We start from the raw sequence: 15,453 nt of genomic DNA on the forward strand, positions 1-15,453 counted from the left end.
ACCACCGTGATATCGTTACATAATCTCTTTCCTCTCTTATAATAGTTTCTTTATAGCCCAAAATTTTCTGTGCGAATGATAACCATCGTTTCTCTCTCCTTTATGTGTTGGCATGAAAGTATATGTTTGGTGAAAAAAGGAATGTCATTTACTCATATTATGAATATGCTTAATACCAATGATGTTATAGTACTTTAGACAATCTTCGGCAGGGTATGGGGACACGCTGTCCATGTATCAATATTTCTTTGGTATAGTTTAAACGGAGACCCTTTAAGCGGGTAGGGGGCGGCGACCTTCTATCGGGCTCTTATATTATTATGGCCACGCAGCTTAAAGTTTTCGCTCAGTCAGCGCAGAGGGCGCCCGCGTTACTAAGGGACAGTGCGGCGGTGTCGAGCAGGCGCGCTCGACAACGATTTTCCACGCTCGTGGACGGGGAGACGGTGGTGCAAGCCAACAAACACACAAACACACATACACACACAAACGCACGCAAGCGAAAGTACGCAACACACCACTGCGACATCCCTCCTAACTTTAGCGCTAGTGCATCCACCTACATTATATTATACCGCCGCCGCAATATCCGGCGTTGGCGCGGTGCTCGTTGTGCGTCCGCGGTCCGCTGCAGATTTGACGCCACCCGTTCTGGCGAACATGCTGATACTGCAGCGAACGGGAGAATAATCGAATATCGTACTGCTGAAGTGTATAGAGTGGTCCCGACCAGGAGACCGTGATATCAACCGTGTAAAACTGCCGCATAATCGGCAAATGGCGCCCAGGGACAACCAGGAGCTAGTGCCGCTTACCGACGGCAGCGGCCGTCCGAACGATGACGACGAACTGGAGGGCCAACGGCCGCAGAAGAGATCGGCCGCTACGTGTCTAGATGACAACGATGGCGGCGGGGGCGGCGGCAAAGGACAGCTACAGACGGCAACGAACGACATGAAGACATCCATGCTCGCCTGTCAGCAGGTCATCGGACTTGGAACGCTCTGGAGATTTCCCTACGTGTGCCTCAAGTACGGTGGTGGTAAGTTTTTGTCTTTGGTCTTATAACATATACCTGAATAATATAATGCTTATTACAATTACAAATGTATTAGGTAACTAGTGGCTCAGGGGACGCAATATCCCCGTGGGTTATCTCATTAGTCATATATACACATACTATACACAATGAGTTATGAGCATATTTTGATTCCAATATTTTACATAATCATAGGTACTTATTACAGATTGAAATATAGTAAAAAAAATAACAAACACAGATAGTATTTATATCTGTAAGTTTGTTTCAATTAATCAATTCACTAAAATATTAAAGCTAACAAAATTGGTCTGCTGAACTCAATTTGCAGGTATCGTATATATGTGTTTTTAAGACGCAAACTACAAATGCAGATCTGACGTATACTAATTAATGATAAACTATTTAAGAAACATATTATATACCTATAGGTTTATAGGCTTAAGTATGTATATACATTTAACCTTTTACGTGACGTAGTTACTTATTCGTGAACATGTACATTCGATAATTTGAAAATATTTTTTTTTACGTGATAACTGATAAAAATAAAAATAGTATATATACATAAATTTGATTGCCCTGAGCTTGGAAATTAATTTAAATCGTAAAATGTTTTAGAATTTAATTAACTGTCATCGGATCATCGATTTAAATAACATGATTAAGTTACACTATAGGTATCTAAACTTGATTTTTAGTAAATGTCACTTCCCCACTTGTTAGTTAATGAACAAAAGACCTAATACATAAAAAAAAGTTTTTATTTTTTATGTACCTACATAACTTACAAAAATATAAGATGCACTTATAACATTGAAATAGTTTAATAATTTATTAGTTTTTTGATAATATATACTGTTTTATTAAAGTAAAATACAACTTAAATTGTCAATTTTAAAACTAAAACTTAAATTATTTACCAGGTTTATTAATTATTTTATATTTGAGATTCGATTACGTAGTATAGGTACAAACAATAAATTTGTTAATGTTTCTTGATTGTTCAGTGTTATAATGGTTCATTTCCATTGCCATGTAGTTTGTTATTAGTTCGATAAGTTTGGTCATAATATTATAGGGGTGGATGATTCGGGCACCATATATTCTTGTTTAACCATAAGTCTATGCAAGCCTTATGGTATACACATAAGCACTTTAGTCGAGCTATTCTCTGTCCACATTCCATACTGTCCAGACATATTGCACATTCATCATTTCTATTCATATTTACCACGTCTTCGTTGTACATCTTGACCCGTAATTCGGAAATTCTTGAACATTGCTCTACATGCCTACAAGAATTCATAATATTTATTTATTAGTAGGTAGGTACACATAAATAATTTATGACAAATAAAAACAAAGGTTGTTAAATTATCATGCTGAATAATATACATTTGTATATGTTTAAAGTTATAAACTTTAAAAGCATATGAGGTTTGGGAAATTCAATACTAAAAAAATTATAAAATAGCAGATATTTTATTTAATATGTAGCTACTGTGCTTAATACGTAATTATATATAATACTATCAAATATAAAATGCTAAATGTTATGTTATGTGAATTAAATACTCCATACAGTATATTATAAGGAGTTACAGTGGCATATTTAGGGTTTTTCATGGGGGGGGGGGGGAAGGGAAGGTTCACATAATATTCCCAACACAAACAAAGATGTGGGTTACTTTTATGATAATTATTGTAATTCCGTAAAAAAAAATAACATAATTATGGGCCAATGGTGGGAGTCCGGACCCCTTGGACCCCCACCACTCGTAAATACACCACTGATAAGGTACTTCACAGGGACTGATGTTGGCACTTGTTTAAGTTAGGTTAGTGATGTGTTTACTACAATTAATATAAGAGCAATCATTTCATATGAAAAATAATTTTGAGCTATACTTAATACACTATAATTAAAATGTGTATACTTAAGGTAAAACTAAAAGAAAATTGCAAACTTGTTAAATTCGATTTTTATAACTTCAATATTGCACTGAAATATCAAATTTTGTTTCCTGTAAAAAAGTAATTGACGAATATGTCGAGGCTTAGAGATTATTGTTTTTAACTTACAGCAAAATAACTAGTAATTTCGTTAACTATAAAAGTATATTATAGTATATACACTTTATATCAAGTATCCATACTTTATTGTTTTTAATTAGGTACTATGAGACTAGAAATATAAATGTCTATTAATTTACTTAAACAATAACATAATAAATTCTAGTAAATCTGTCATAATTTTCATTGTCACCGTGGTATCGCACTAACATTGTTGATTAAAAAAAAAGTGTAATTAATATTTGTTTGCTTGGGACTATATGATCAAGGATGGTATCATCGACTTTAATACCTACATTGTTAAATTGATATTAATAAATGTTCTACTTATATATTATTTATAATATATTGTGTCCATTAATCCATTCGTTAGTCATTATACATACTTAATACTTATATAGAACTTTATACAATAACTAATTAGTATAGGTATTCATACAACATTTTAAACATATTATACAACAATGTCAAATGCCTACAGTTATTTACAATTTACATACCTACCTATACTTTAAAGGTTGTAATCATAATTATTATTTATTAGTTTTTTAGATATCAAAATGATGTAGGTACACGGTTTTAAGTTTTTTATTTCTCTCATATCTACAGTTTTCGCGTGATACATCAGAATTTAATTTAAATTTAACACGCAAGACTTCATTGATTTTTAAGTATTTAATATACCTACCATCTATAGGTTAAAGTGGTTCATAGTTTATGATTTCTAAATATTTACAAACAAAATAGTATTTATTATAATTATATTCTACTAACAAGAAATTATTTAAATACCTACCTAATTTATGTTTTATATTATGTAGAATATCGTAAAATATGTGCTAAAATGTATATCATGGGTAACCGTGTTAACTGTTAATTCTTTTATACACTGATACCTACATAGCATTATTTATTTAAATTATTATATAAGTTTCCACATAAAATTGTTTATATTTAGTTTCAAAATAATTTCATGTACCTATTATAATGTATACCTTAAAAATTACTTAAACATTATAATATTATATAGTTATTAGTTAAATATATTGATATGTAGAATATTTTTGAATTCGAATTATTCAATTTAGAGTTAAAATCACAAAATTCATGTGGTTAATTTTCTATTAAATTATTAAATGGCTATGGTAATAAAAATTAAAAATATATGTACCTATTTTCGATATTAGATTCTGAACGAAGTGATGAATGTATTGATTTTACAATGATGTGTGTTTTTTTTTTTGGTTTTTTTTTTTTTTTTTTTTTTTTTTTTGGGGCCGACGACACCTTTTGAGCAATAAAAATGGCTCCGATTTTTCAAAGTTGTAACTCTTCTGAAAAGGAAGTGAAATCTAGTTGGTACTTTGGGGGGTTCAAAAGTGAAAAATTTCCCAATAACTTTTCAAAAGCGGCAGGAGAAACCTTAAAAAAATAACCGGAAAACGCCGAATTTTTTACGCAAAACCAATTTTTGACAAAACGAAAACTATTTACTGTACTCAAAAAATAATATGTAGCACTTTAAATTTGCAACAGATGTTTATATTAGCGTGTCTATACAGGGCTTAAATTTTCAAAGTGTTTCGACTTTTTTTGAGCTATTTATAGACAAATGAAATTTTCAATTTTTCTAAGTATTTTTTTTTAAAATAACGATAAAAAATTTTTGGTTGGATAGAAAACTTTGAAAATTTAATACAAGGTTTCTTATAAGTTGTTCTCACAGTGATAAAAAAAAATCCAAAATCGTTAGTCACAATTTTTTTTTATAAGTGCTTAAAGTTTAAATTTATACGAAATATGTCAAAATTGCGAAAATTTGCAATTAATTTTGTGGTTGAAAAATCGTAAAATTTTTTTCTTTTATAACTAAGCTTTTAAAATTTGGTACAAGGTTCTCCATAAGTTTTTCTTTAAATATCTGTAAAAAAAACTCAACCGGACTAAGACAAAAAATTTTTAGGAGTGTTTGAAATTTAAATTTTTACAAAACCGCATTAAATAACGGTTTAGCCTCAAACGATTTTTGATATTTGTTATTATTCAAAAAGTATGAGTCGTAGACACTTGAAAATTTTACCAGTTGTTTAAATTGACATTTTCTTTATATAGTTTTATTTTCAAAATATTTCACTAATTTTTAATCTATTTATAGGCAATTGAAATAATCGATTTTTTTTGATTTTTTTTTTTATAAATGTTGATAAAAAAAAATTAGCTGGGACAAAATACTTGAAAATTTAATAGAAGGGTCCACATATGTTGTTCTAACTCCCATTCAAAAATTATAAAAATACATAGGCACAATTTTTTTTTATAAGCATTTAAAGTTCAAATTTTGACTAAATACGTAAAAATTACGGCAATGTTCAAATAATCATCTTAAACAGAAATTCATAAAAGTTTTTCTTTTTAATTCTAAGATTTGGAAATTTAATACAAGGCTCCTAACATATTTTTACAATAGCAGTTGCAAAATAAAAGGAATACATTGTCACAATTTTTATTTATAAGCATTTAAAGTTCAAATTTATACGACATATGTCAAAATTGCGAAAATTTGCAAGTAATTTAGTGGTTGAAAAATCGTAAAATTTTTTTCTTTTATAACTAAGTTTTTAAAATTTGGTACAAGGTTCTCCATAAGTTTTTCTTTAAAAATAATATATCCTAGACTGACAAATCATCTCCGTTCAGAATCGTTTTTCGTATACAATGATATAATATCATTGGATTCAAATTTAATTCCATCCATTACAGTAACCCACTTGTAACCTACTGTACAGCAGAGCGAGATCCACGACTTACCCGCCTTTTTTTTAATTGATATTATAAAATTATGAACAATTTAAGAGAAACCTTATGACTGAGCAACATTTTTTTTTTATTGACATGATAAGAGAAATGAAATTAAAATAGGTACCTATTTGAAAATGTCAAATGTCTAAACATAGCTCAACAATTTTCAAATTATTTTGAAATGTATAGAAAAGTCTAATATAAAAATGTTGATGTGGCGCAGTGGCTACAATCAATCACGCAACGTGGTCGAGACTTGAGAGTAAAAGTAACGTCCGCGGCCACTAGTTCCTAGATGGGTGACCACCGGAGTTCGTAATGTGTGGCAAGTTCAAAAAAACTTGCCACACAAACACGTGTTGCTAACCAAACGTACCAACCGTACCCTATCAACCCTACCAACCTTACATGTTAATGGCCATAGTAGTCGAAGCTTTAATATACGAATATTCGTTTATGAGTTCCACGAAAAAAACAAACTGAAGTACTGGTTTTACGTACAAATTCCCGTTTTTCTTAATATTTTTTAGGGTTTCCCAGCTATTTTAAAATTGACTAAAAATGTTTACTGGACTCTACATAGAACCAATTAGCAGTCTTGGATAGCAGGGGCGTACCCAAGGGGGGGAGTTTTTGGGTCTGGACCCCCCCATAGACTAAAATTTTAAACTATTAAAAATTATATTTTAATACATAAAGTTACATTTTAATTGTAAGATTACGGTGTTATGCTTATTTCTTTTACCATTTAAAGAGTTTATGAATAAACATTTTTGTTAGTTTTTCAATGATATCATTTTTTTATACTTTTTACATGTTAAAAAAATTTGGACCCCCCTTTGAAAAATTCCTGGGTACGCCCCAGTTGGGTATAGTAAAGTATTTTGTGATGTATTCTGAATACTTTTGAAACTATTCTGAATACTTTATTCGGAATACTTTTATAGTATGAACATTAAATTGTTTGATTTGCATGTTATTCCTTTGCATTTGATTTAAAACAAAAATACAAAATTTATATTTTATGAGTTGGAAATTTGGAATTAATAATATCTAATAATATCATACAACATCAAAATTATAACTGGTATTGTTTCATATACCTATTTATCAAAAATATTTTTAAGTATTCGGAATACTTTTATAGTATTCCAAATACTTTATTCGGAATATTATATTGATCAAGTATTCGAATACATATTCGGAATAGGTACTATTTTTCATAAGTATTCGAGTATTTATTCCAAATATTTTACAAAACCCAAGACTGCCAATTAGATCCAATTTTCTACCATAAACCACCCTCAAAGTTGAACATCAAAGCATTTTTCCCCATTAGGCGATGAGACGTGATGACAGACAGAAATAAATCACACATCATTGTAAAATCAATGCATTCATCGCTCCGCTAAAATCTAAAACATCGAACGATTACTTCTCCAAAATATTAATTAGATCATATTTGAATACTTCCAGTCTAAAGGCAGATGAGGTAGCTCAAAGCGGAACTTTTGAAGTACTTGTACTTTAAAGTTTCTAAAAAAATTAGAATGGATCGATGACATACTTTACATTTTTAAGTTTATGATAGCTCACTTGTTATAGTGAAGTATTAAAATCTTCTTCTGGCATATTGGACAATATTCTTTTCGGCGCTTTTTACAGCTTTTAAGTTTAGATACATACAACGACCATTGGTTATGTGAATTATTGTTTCCCCTTTTGTTCATTTCGGTTTCTAAAATTTTGTTTATTGTTTAAATGTTTTAAAAAACTAGTAACTATGAAAATAAGTTTGTAGGGTTATTGTTATGAAAAACCGTAAAATAGTATTATTGATAACCACATTGTAAATAAAATATATTTATACGAAATATGAAACATTAAACAATAATTTATTTTTACCTTATTTGTAATTTATTGTTATAATATATCGTTTAAAAGAAACATAAAATTGTAGGTAAATATGTTTTTATAATTACATTAATTTTTAATTTCAGGTACATTTTTAATACCATATATGGTCATTATGTGCTTAGTGGGTTATCCATTACTTATTATGGAAATCGGTATCGGTCAAAAATTGAGGCACAACAGCATAACAATATGGACAACAATTAATCCTCAGTTAGGAGGTATTGGTATAGTTATGTGCTTAGTTAATATCGGTATGGCTTGCTACTACGGAACGATCATAAATTGGGGAACTAAATATATGATCGACATGAATAAGGTAATAATTATTATTATTATTATTATTATGAAGTACCTATTGAATAACATTAATAATATACATCTAAAAACATTTCGGAAGTTGTATTTTTTTTTGTGTATTAAGTAAAATTTTAGATTTGGTAGGTAGTTATAATTAGTTTTAAATTTGTACATAAAACAATATAACTCCATCGCCACTCTTATAAAGGATTGTGGTATTTTTTTTTTATTTAATATATTTTTTTTTAACTTATGTGGATACCTTCTTATTGTAAAGTTATTTTCTTTTAGTTTCCAGACTTGTGGCCTCCGCATGGGCAACCATCTATTGATCCCAAAAGATCTCAGTCATTCTGGCACAAAACTGTGTTAAACGTAACAAGTTCTATGGATGAAACTAGTGATATACAAACGGGTCAAGCATTTTCATTGTTTTTCACATGGTTTTCTTTAGCTTTAATGTTGGCAGCAGCTTGGATTACATGTAAAAACAAGTATATACAAGTATGTATTATTTTGATATAATAATAGTTAGAGTACCTGAGTACCTACTCTAGAGTATATTTATTATTTAACATAATTTTATTTATTTTAATTTTAGGTGTTCATTAATTTTTCGAATTCAATGTTTCAAAGATTACCATTTTATATTCAAATTATGACATGTGCAATTCTACCATTTTTGTTAGTTGTTGTATACATTGTAGAATCAGGTTATGGATATATTAGCTTCTTGTATATCACGTCTGTAGAGGTAATTAAATTTTTCATTAAAATAATATATATAATATATATAAAGATTATTTTATATACCTGTAAGAAAATATAATATTTCCATTATTATTTTATAGTTAAAAGACTTGTTGGTTTTCCCGATCTGGGTTGACGCAGTTATCCAAGTATTTTGTTCATTGGGATTAGTACATGGTCCGTGGACGTCTTTCGGTTCATCTTCTAAACGTAAAAGCAATTTTCTGTTGACTGCTACTGTGGTGGTATCTTTCAGTTTCATTTTAGTCTTTGTGTGGACTTGGTTTATAGTTTCCACAATAATACCAAATGTTTTACAAGACATTAAAAATTGCGTAATCGGGTATAATTAAACTACACGACGATAACAACTTATATTGGGGTGATTTGAAAACAAAACATGTTTATTTATATTCATAATATTTTTTAATTGCTTCGATTTCAAATCACCCATGTTTCAAATTTCTATGACCAATATAAAAACATTACGTCATTCTTATGATTCATCATTTTTAGATCAGCTTATAAATGGGATAATTCTAAAGACATGCCTGCCCACGTGTTTTACAGCAATAATTATGATGCGCTAATTGCTAGTCGAAAATTAGACGACACTCTGATGAGTTTTGATGTACAAGAATGTAACATGGAAAATCAATTCAAATTGGTAATATATTTAAAATATACTTGTTATTGTTTAATGTAAAAAAATTCATTATTTGTATTTTTCGAAACCATTTACAATAATTGAATTGATGTTATTAAATAATTAAAACTTTTACCGATCAGTAAAAAATAGCTGGTATTCTTTTAATCAACATATTTTGATAAATATACCTACCTACGTTTCATGATAGTCTGAAAAGAATCTAATATGTATAATAATTTAATTTCGTATATTCATAAAAATATTCAAATTTAATATTTCAAAGTAATTGGGTGACAAGTGTTATTAATGTAATTGATTTCAAGATAAGCATTTGCTTTAAAAGAAAGTAATTATCACCATATGCGTTTTTCCATAATTAAAGAAATACGTGGTTTTATGGTGTAATGATACAAATACAATTTCAAAAATATTTAGGTACCTATATATTTTGAGGTTTTGTGAATTAAGATGTAATTTATGAATATATAGCATAAAGGTATGAGTTTTTACTAAAATTAAATCCATTCCAAATTCCAATAAGGTATAATACTCGTATATCAATATTATTGCTGTTTTATATTATTTATTTTACACGAAGGAAAGCAAATGAGATATGTTAGAATATCTTAATAAATTACAATACTTGTAAGTTGTAACCTTGGCAATATATTTTTTTAAATATATTACAGGCAAGCAATGGTGTTGGGCTGATGTTTATAGCACTCGGAGAGTTTACTACAACTTTTTCATTTGAGAAAATTACTGGCTATAATCAAACCAAATTTGTCATTAACATTCCGCAAATACTAATTCTAACAATTGGTACAGCATGGTTGATACGTGTTTTGAGCTGGTTTGTCTGGGCACTTACTGAAGTTAAATGTTTAAAAAAATTGTCTACATTTAGTATTTCAAGTACGTTTTTTAAAAATTGTTATAGATAGACAGATATTATACTATACTATACGATGGTAAATATAAATCCTTTATCGTATATAATGTTTATAGGTATATTATATATATTAATATGTACTCCAAAAAAACTAGTAGATGTAACATTTTTTAATTCGATGAATCATGTAACCATAAGGGTTGTATACGGTACCTATCTGTTGTTTTAATTTTAATCATTGATATACGATAAGATTATATTACACCGGTAGTAATAAGATGAATAAAATATACAAATTTAAAATATTAATTATAGGCATACTTTGTACAATATGTTGTATCTGTGGATTGGTATTTACAACTAGAACGGGTGTATATTGGCTGTCATTATACACAGAAGTTTTTATAAATCCGTGTTTAACGGTGTTAGCTCTTTGTGAGGTTCTAATTATTGTTTTCATTTATGGATATAAACAGTATGTATATTATCTTATAATGTATACATTAATATTTTAGTTTTCATGAATTAATATTATAAATAATTTTATTGTCAGATTCTTACTTGATATATATGATATGACTGGACATACAATTGGTCGTCTTTCTATATTCATCTGGAGACATGTTACTCCAATGTTGCTGATATTAACATTCTCGTCTATCTTGACGGTTGGTATTTTGGATGGATTCAGATATGAAGTCTGGACACATAGAAGTGTAAGTACAAAATATTCAAATTACCATATTATATCAGGTATATCGGGTTACCTATCCCACAGATATATTTTTTAGATAAATTTGAATTGTTGAAAAAAATACTTGTCCGAAATATGATTTTTATAGAGCAAAATATCCTGAATAATATTTTGCTTCGGAATATATAAATACAAAATGTAGGCATATTGTCATTCAAAAGAGTAAAAAGTAAACACTTTAAAAATGATTTTAATAATAAAAATTTAAAATATCTATGGTCATTTATTCATGAATGATATAAAAATCAAAACTGATTTTGAGTTAAATTTCCTTAATTTTGTTCTTGTTTTTGATAAAGTACCACCAATTTGTTCCAATTTACTATCAGAAACCATCCTCAAAGTTGAAGATCAAATCATATTTTTCTTCTATAAAACGTGTACACATATATAATATAGAGTAACGCAAACAAAATAAAAAAACACCATGATAAAGCTGTAAAATCACTATACATTCATCGCTCCGCTCAGAATCTAAAATTCAGATATGTTAATGGATATATTCTATGTTATATAATCTATGGAGATATCTGGTAGTATAATATATACCAGATACCTACGAGTTATTGTAGCAAAGTTCATGAATCACGGGCTCTTATATGCATGTTGCTATGTGTCAATAGTTAATATTGAGCACCGCCTATTATACTTAAGTATATACTGTGGTACGTGAGCATTACTTTGAGGTTAAGATCATTAGTTTGAGTGGCTTGATGGATTTACGCTATTGGTATAGTTAGTGAGTAATTTTAATTGAACTGCTAAATAATATAGTTGTACATGTTTATTTGATGTATTTGTTCGTGCGAATTCCAGCTTTGGGGGAACCTTAAAATAAACCACATATTTAATCTGAAAATAATGAATAGTATTATATAGCACCTATATATAGTATAATATATATTGTATTGATCGTTTTAATTCGTTTCTGATGTTGAAGATTGGTCGGTTCGTTCACAGGAATATCTTAATGTTTAATTAAATTGATTTGTTTGACATATAGATATTTTCAAAAAGTTTAAGTTATAAAATAAGTTTCAGAGTTCATAAATATAAAATTAATGGGGGTGGCTCAAAAAATATTCAATATATAAAAATGAGAAAATATCATAAATCATTATAAAATACTAATAGGTATATAACATTTTATCCCATACATATTATTATGTTGAACATTTTTACTATACATTTCGTTATATTAATTATAAAGTATGTAAATCATGCATTTCATATTGGTACAATTTTAAGATCACATCATGGATATTAATTATTAATATATTATTTAACTTAAAAATAGTCGAGGGAGTAATAGGTATTATTAAAATGTGATCAATTAAGAATTGTGAAAGAAATTGAATAAGGTATAATAATAATAATCAGGTACCTATATAAGTATATAACAATAAGCTTTTAAAAAAATACGAATATTTCCAAGGTATTGACATATTTACATTAAAATTATATAGTTTACCGCAAGATCAATCAAATATTTATTTTCCTAAGTAGGTAGTAAAAGTACAATAATTGATCAAATATACAATATCAATAGTACAAAATAAATTTAAAAGTTTATATAAAATAAAACTTATCGAATATTTCAGAATTTCTTAACAAAGATGAGGTATCCATACTGGGCTCAACTAATAGTTTGGGCGAATACAGCTGTATGCCTTCTACTAATATTGGCATTCTGCATAGTGGATAGTCGACAAAACCTGACTTTCAAATTTTTAGAAACCCTGAATAAAGCGAAAAAAACTACTAGTGGACATATCAAGCGATCAGACTCGGGGTTGTCTGGAAAAGGCATTATCACTGAAATTGATGTAAGTTTAACGTGTAATAAATAAATATTATATAATATTTATTAAGGTTTTAAATAGGTTAATAATTAAATATATTTGTATGAAACTTTTTTTTTTACAAAATTACAAAAAATATTTTGGGAAATTAAGTATAGTTATATATTATTTATATATATTTATAAAGCTGATTAAATTAGATTAGCTAGAAGTCTGTCATTAAAAAGTTAAAACATTAAACTTATATACCAACGTTAATTCTTAAATTATGAATGAATATATAATGGGTATTGCCCGGTATTGGCTATATTATAATGAAGCAGATATAGAAATATTGAATATACATATATCCCAATCTCTGAGCCAAATGTGTTAAGTACCTATTTATTTTATTCTCAATATTTTAACTGTGTAATGGAACATAAAAATGATTTCACGCTATATATACATTTAAATATTTTATATTTACATTTTTTTTTAGTTTGACGATTGTCACGATTCCGAGAATGATGAGGAGCTAGATACTTCACTAGCCCAAGCTCCAGTACGTATGTATAAAATTGAGGTTCTCGACTCTTGGAAATCTGCAAGAGGTCAAGTTTACCTTTAATACGGGGCTTTATACGCGTCATTAAGTTATTCTTGTGTTATAATAATATGTTGTAACTTATGTGTATAGTTAAAATTTATACCATGATTATAATATTATGTATCGATGTGATTTAAACTATAAATTTATACAAATAGCTATACATTTAATTTCAAAGTAAATGTTTTTATGCATTGGTATATACTAGCTATAAATAGTATAGGTATCTATCCTATATACATTTAGTGAATTCAATATCAATATCATTTGTTTTCCAAAATTACTTAAAGAGCTGTTCATGGTTAATATAATATAATATAATATAATATAATATATAATAATATAGGAACGCCGAACACCACGTGAGATTTAAATTAAAACAGTAGAATAAAGATCAAGTTGTTAAGACCAAATCATCATAGCAGTAGTTCTATGAAAATAATATTTGTGACTATGACTACGTTTATGTAAGTACTAAGTACTTAGGTACATTTTTAAACAAACGTATTAGTATTATAATATTGAAGTAGGTACCTGTGACCTTCCAACTATTAGCAAAGATAGACCAATGTTCATGCAAAAGCAAATGTATTGCTCACCTAAATCTACCATTTACTATTATACAATTGGTACGTTCTAATTTCTTCAAAATAAGAAAACCATAAGTGTTGTGAATAATTAATTAATTAAAAGAAATATAATATGGATTTAAAATGTACTTAACTGTAATAACATGAAATTCTTATACATCATAATATGGGTGCCAGTTAAAATCGCATAAAAAAAAAAACAATATAATAATAATGATAATAACAATAATAGTATATAATAATATACTATACGTATTTACAAACAATTCCGTATATTCCTGAGTAATCTATTTTGTATACAACTTAAAACATTATTATTCAAAATAAGAAATTTTCATATACCTACATTTTAAGATTAAATTTGATTATGCAAAGATCGCACAATAGATTATAATAATTATACTGATCACATAGTTAAATTTTAATATGCATAGCATGTTTGCATTATTAAATCCACACTGAAGTCTCCAATTTTTGTTGTCAAAATAAGAAAAGTAATATAATATATTTATATTAATTACAAACAGTGCTCAATACATTAGGTTTTAAAATTTGATCAACTCGTAAGCTTGAATTTATTAGTGTATAATCTTCATTAATTGGGGCTTAGTAATAAAATTCATTATTACAAATTGTTGTGTTGTATTACTCGATATAATTTGTTCCTAGCTCAAACGCATAATTTATGCTACCTAATAAGTAATAAGATATGAAATATATTTATTTATTTTTACTTGTGTGTAATTAAATGTGAAAAACCTTATGGTGCCCATATAACTTTAATACTTTTTAAAATATTGTACACATATCACATTATAATATCACATATTATTCAAAATTTTAAACATATTATAATAACTTACACTATAGTTATAAAATATCGAGAATGTTGTTTGGTATTATATTATTCTCCTAATATTAACATAATTAAATCTACGCCGTCCACTGGCTATAATAATTAAAGTATTAAACAGTAAGAAGTTATTTTACACAATCCATTTACTGACTGTTTTTCGATTGTAACGTTTTTTTATGTATACCTAATATTACCTACATATTGAACTAAAACTTATTTTGTCTTACAGTGAAATAGTCACATCATATAGATTGTTTAGAATTTACTCAATCAAAAATGTTTGTTTCTTGGTACCTATATATTTATTTAACATAAAAAAATTCTAAATTCTATTAAAAATTTAGAAACCTATATTTATATGAAGTTAATAATTTTAAGTTTGGAATAAAATATTATATATTGTGTTAATTTACCATATTATAATAAAGTTATTAACATGTAAA

The 15,453-nt window shown here is 27.7% G+C and overlaps 2 protein-coding genes across 2 annotated transcripts; one reads left to right on the plus strand and one right to left on the minus strand.

Annotated features, from left to right (window-relative positions):
- Positions 1-487: 487 nt before the first annotated feature.
- LOC100161503 (sodium- and chloride-dependent transporter XTRP3) lies at positions 488-14,369 on the plus strand. The gene is made up of 11 exons (XM_001946206.5): positions 488-1,042; positions 7,915-8,147; positions 8,420-8,632; positions 8,730-8,882; positions 8,980-9,221; positions 9,395-9,545; positions 10,217-10,442; positions 10,735-10,894; positions 10,973-11,135; positions 12,775-12,999; positions 13,457-14,369. The coding sequence occupies exons 1-11, from the start codon at positions 778-780 to the stop codon at positions 13,583-13,585; spliced, it is 2,160 nt and encodes a 719-aa protein (XP_001946241.1). The 5' UTR covers positions 488-777; the 3' UTR covers positions 13,586-14,369.
- Positions 1,904-7,721, minus strand: LOC100570065 (E3 ubiquitin-protein ligase ZNRF1-like). Its single transcript, XM_003242506.4, has 2 exons — positions 7,511-7,721; positions 1,904-2,334 (listed from the first exon to the last, which is right to left on the minus strand). Exons 1-2 carry the CDS (start codon positions 7,642-7,644, stop codon positions 2,115-2,117), a joined length of 354 nt encoding a protein of 117 aa, XP_003242554.1. The 5' UTR covers positions 7,645-7,721; the 3' UTR covers positions 1,904-2,114.
- Positions 14,370-15,453: the final 1,084 nt, after the last annotated feature.

The sequence above is a fragment of the Acyrthosiphon pisum genome, chromosome A1 (assembly GCF_005508785.2).
Source record: "Acyrthosiphon pisum isolate AL4f chromosome A1, pea_aphid_22Mar2018_4r6ur, whole genome shotgun sequence".
Classification (NCBI taxonomy): Eukaryota; Metazoa; Arthropoda; class Insecta; order Hemiptera; family Aphididae; genus Acyrthosiphon; species Acyrthosiphon pisum.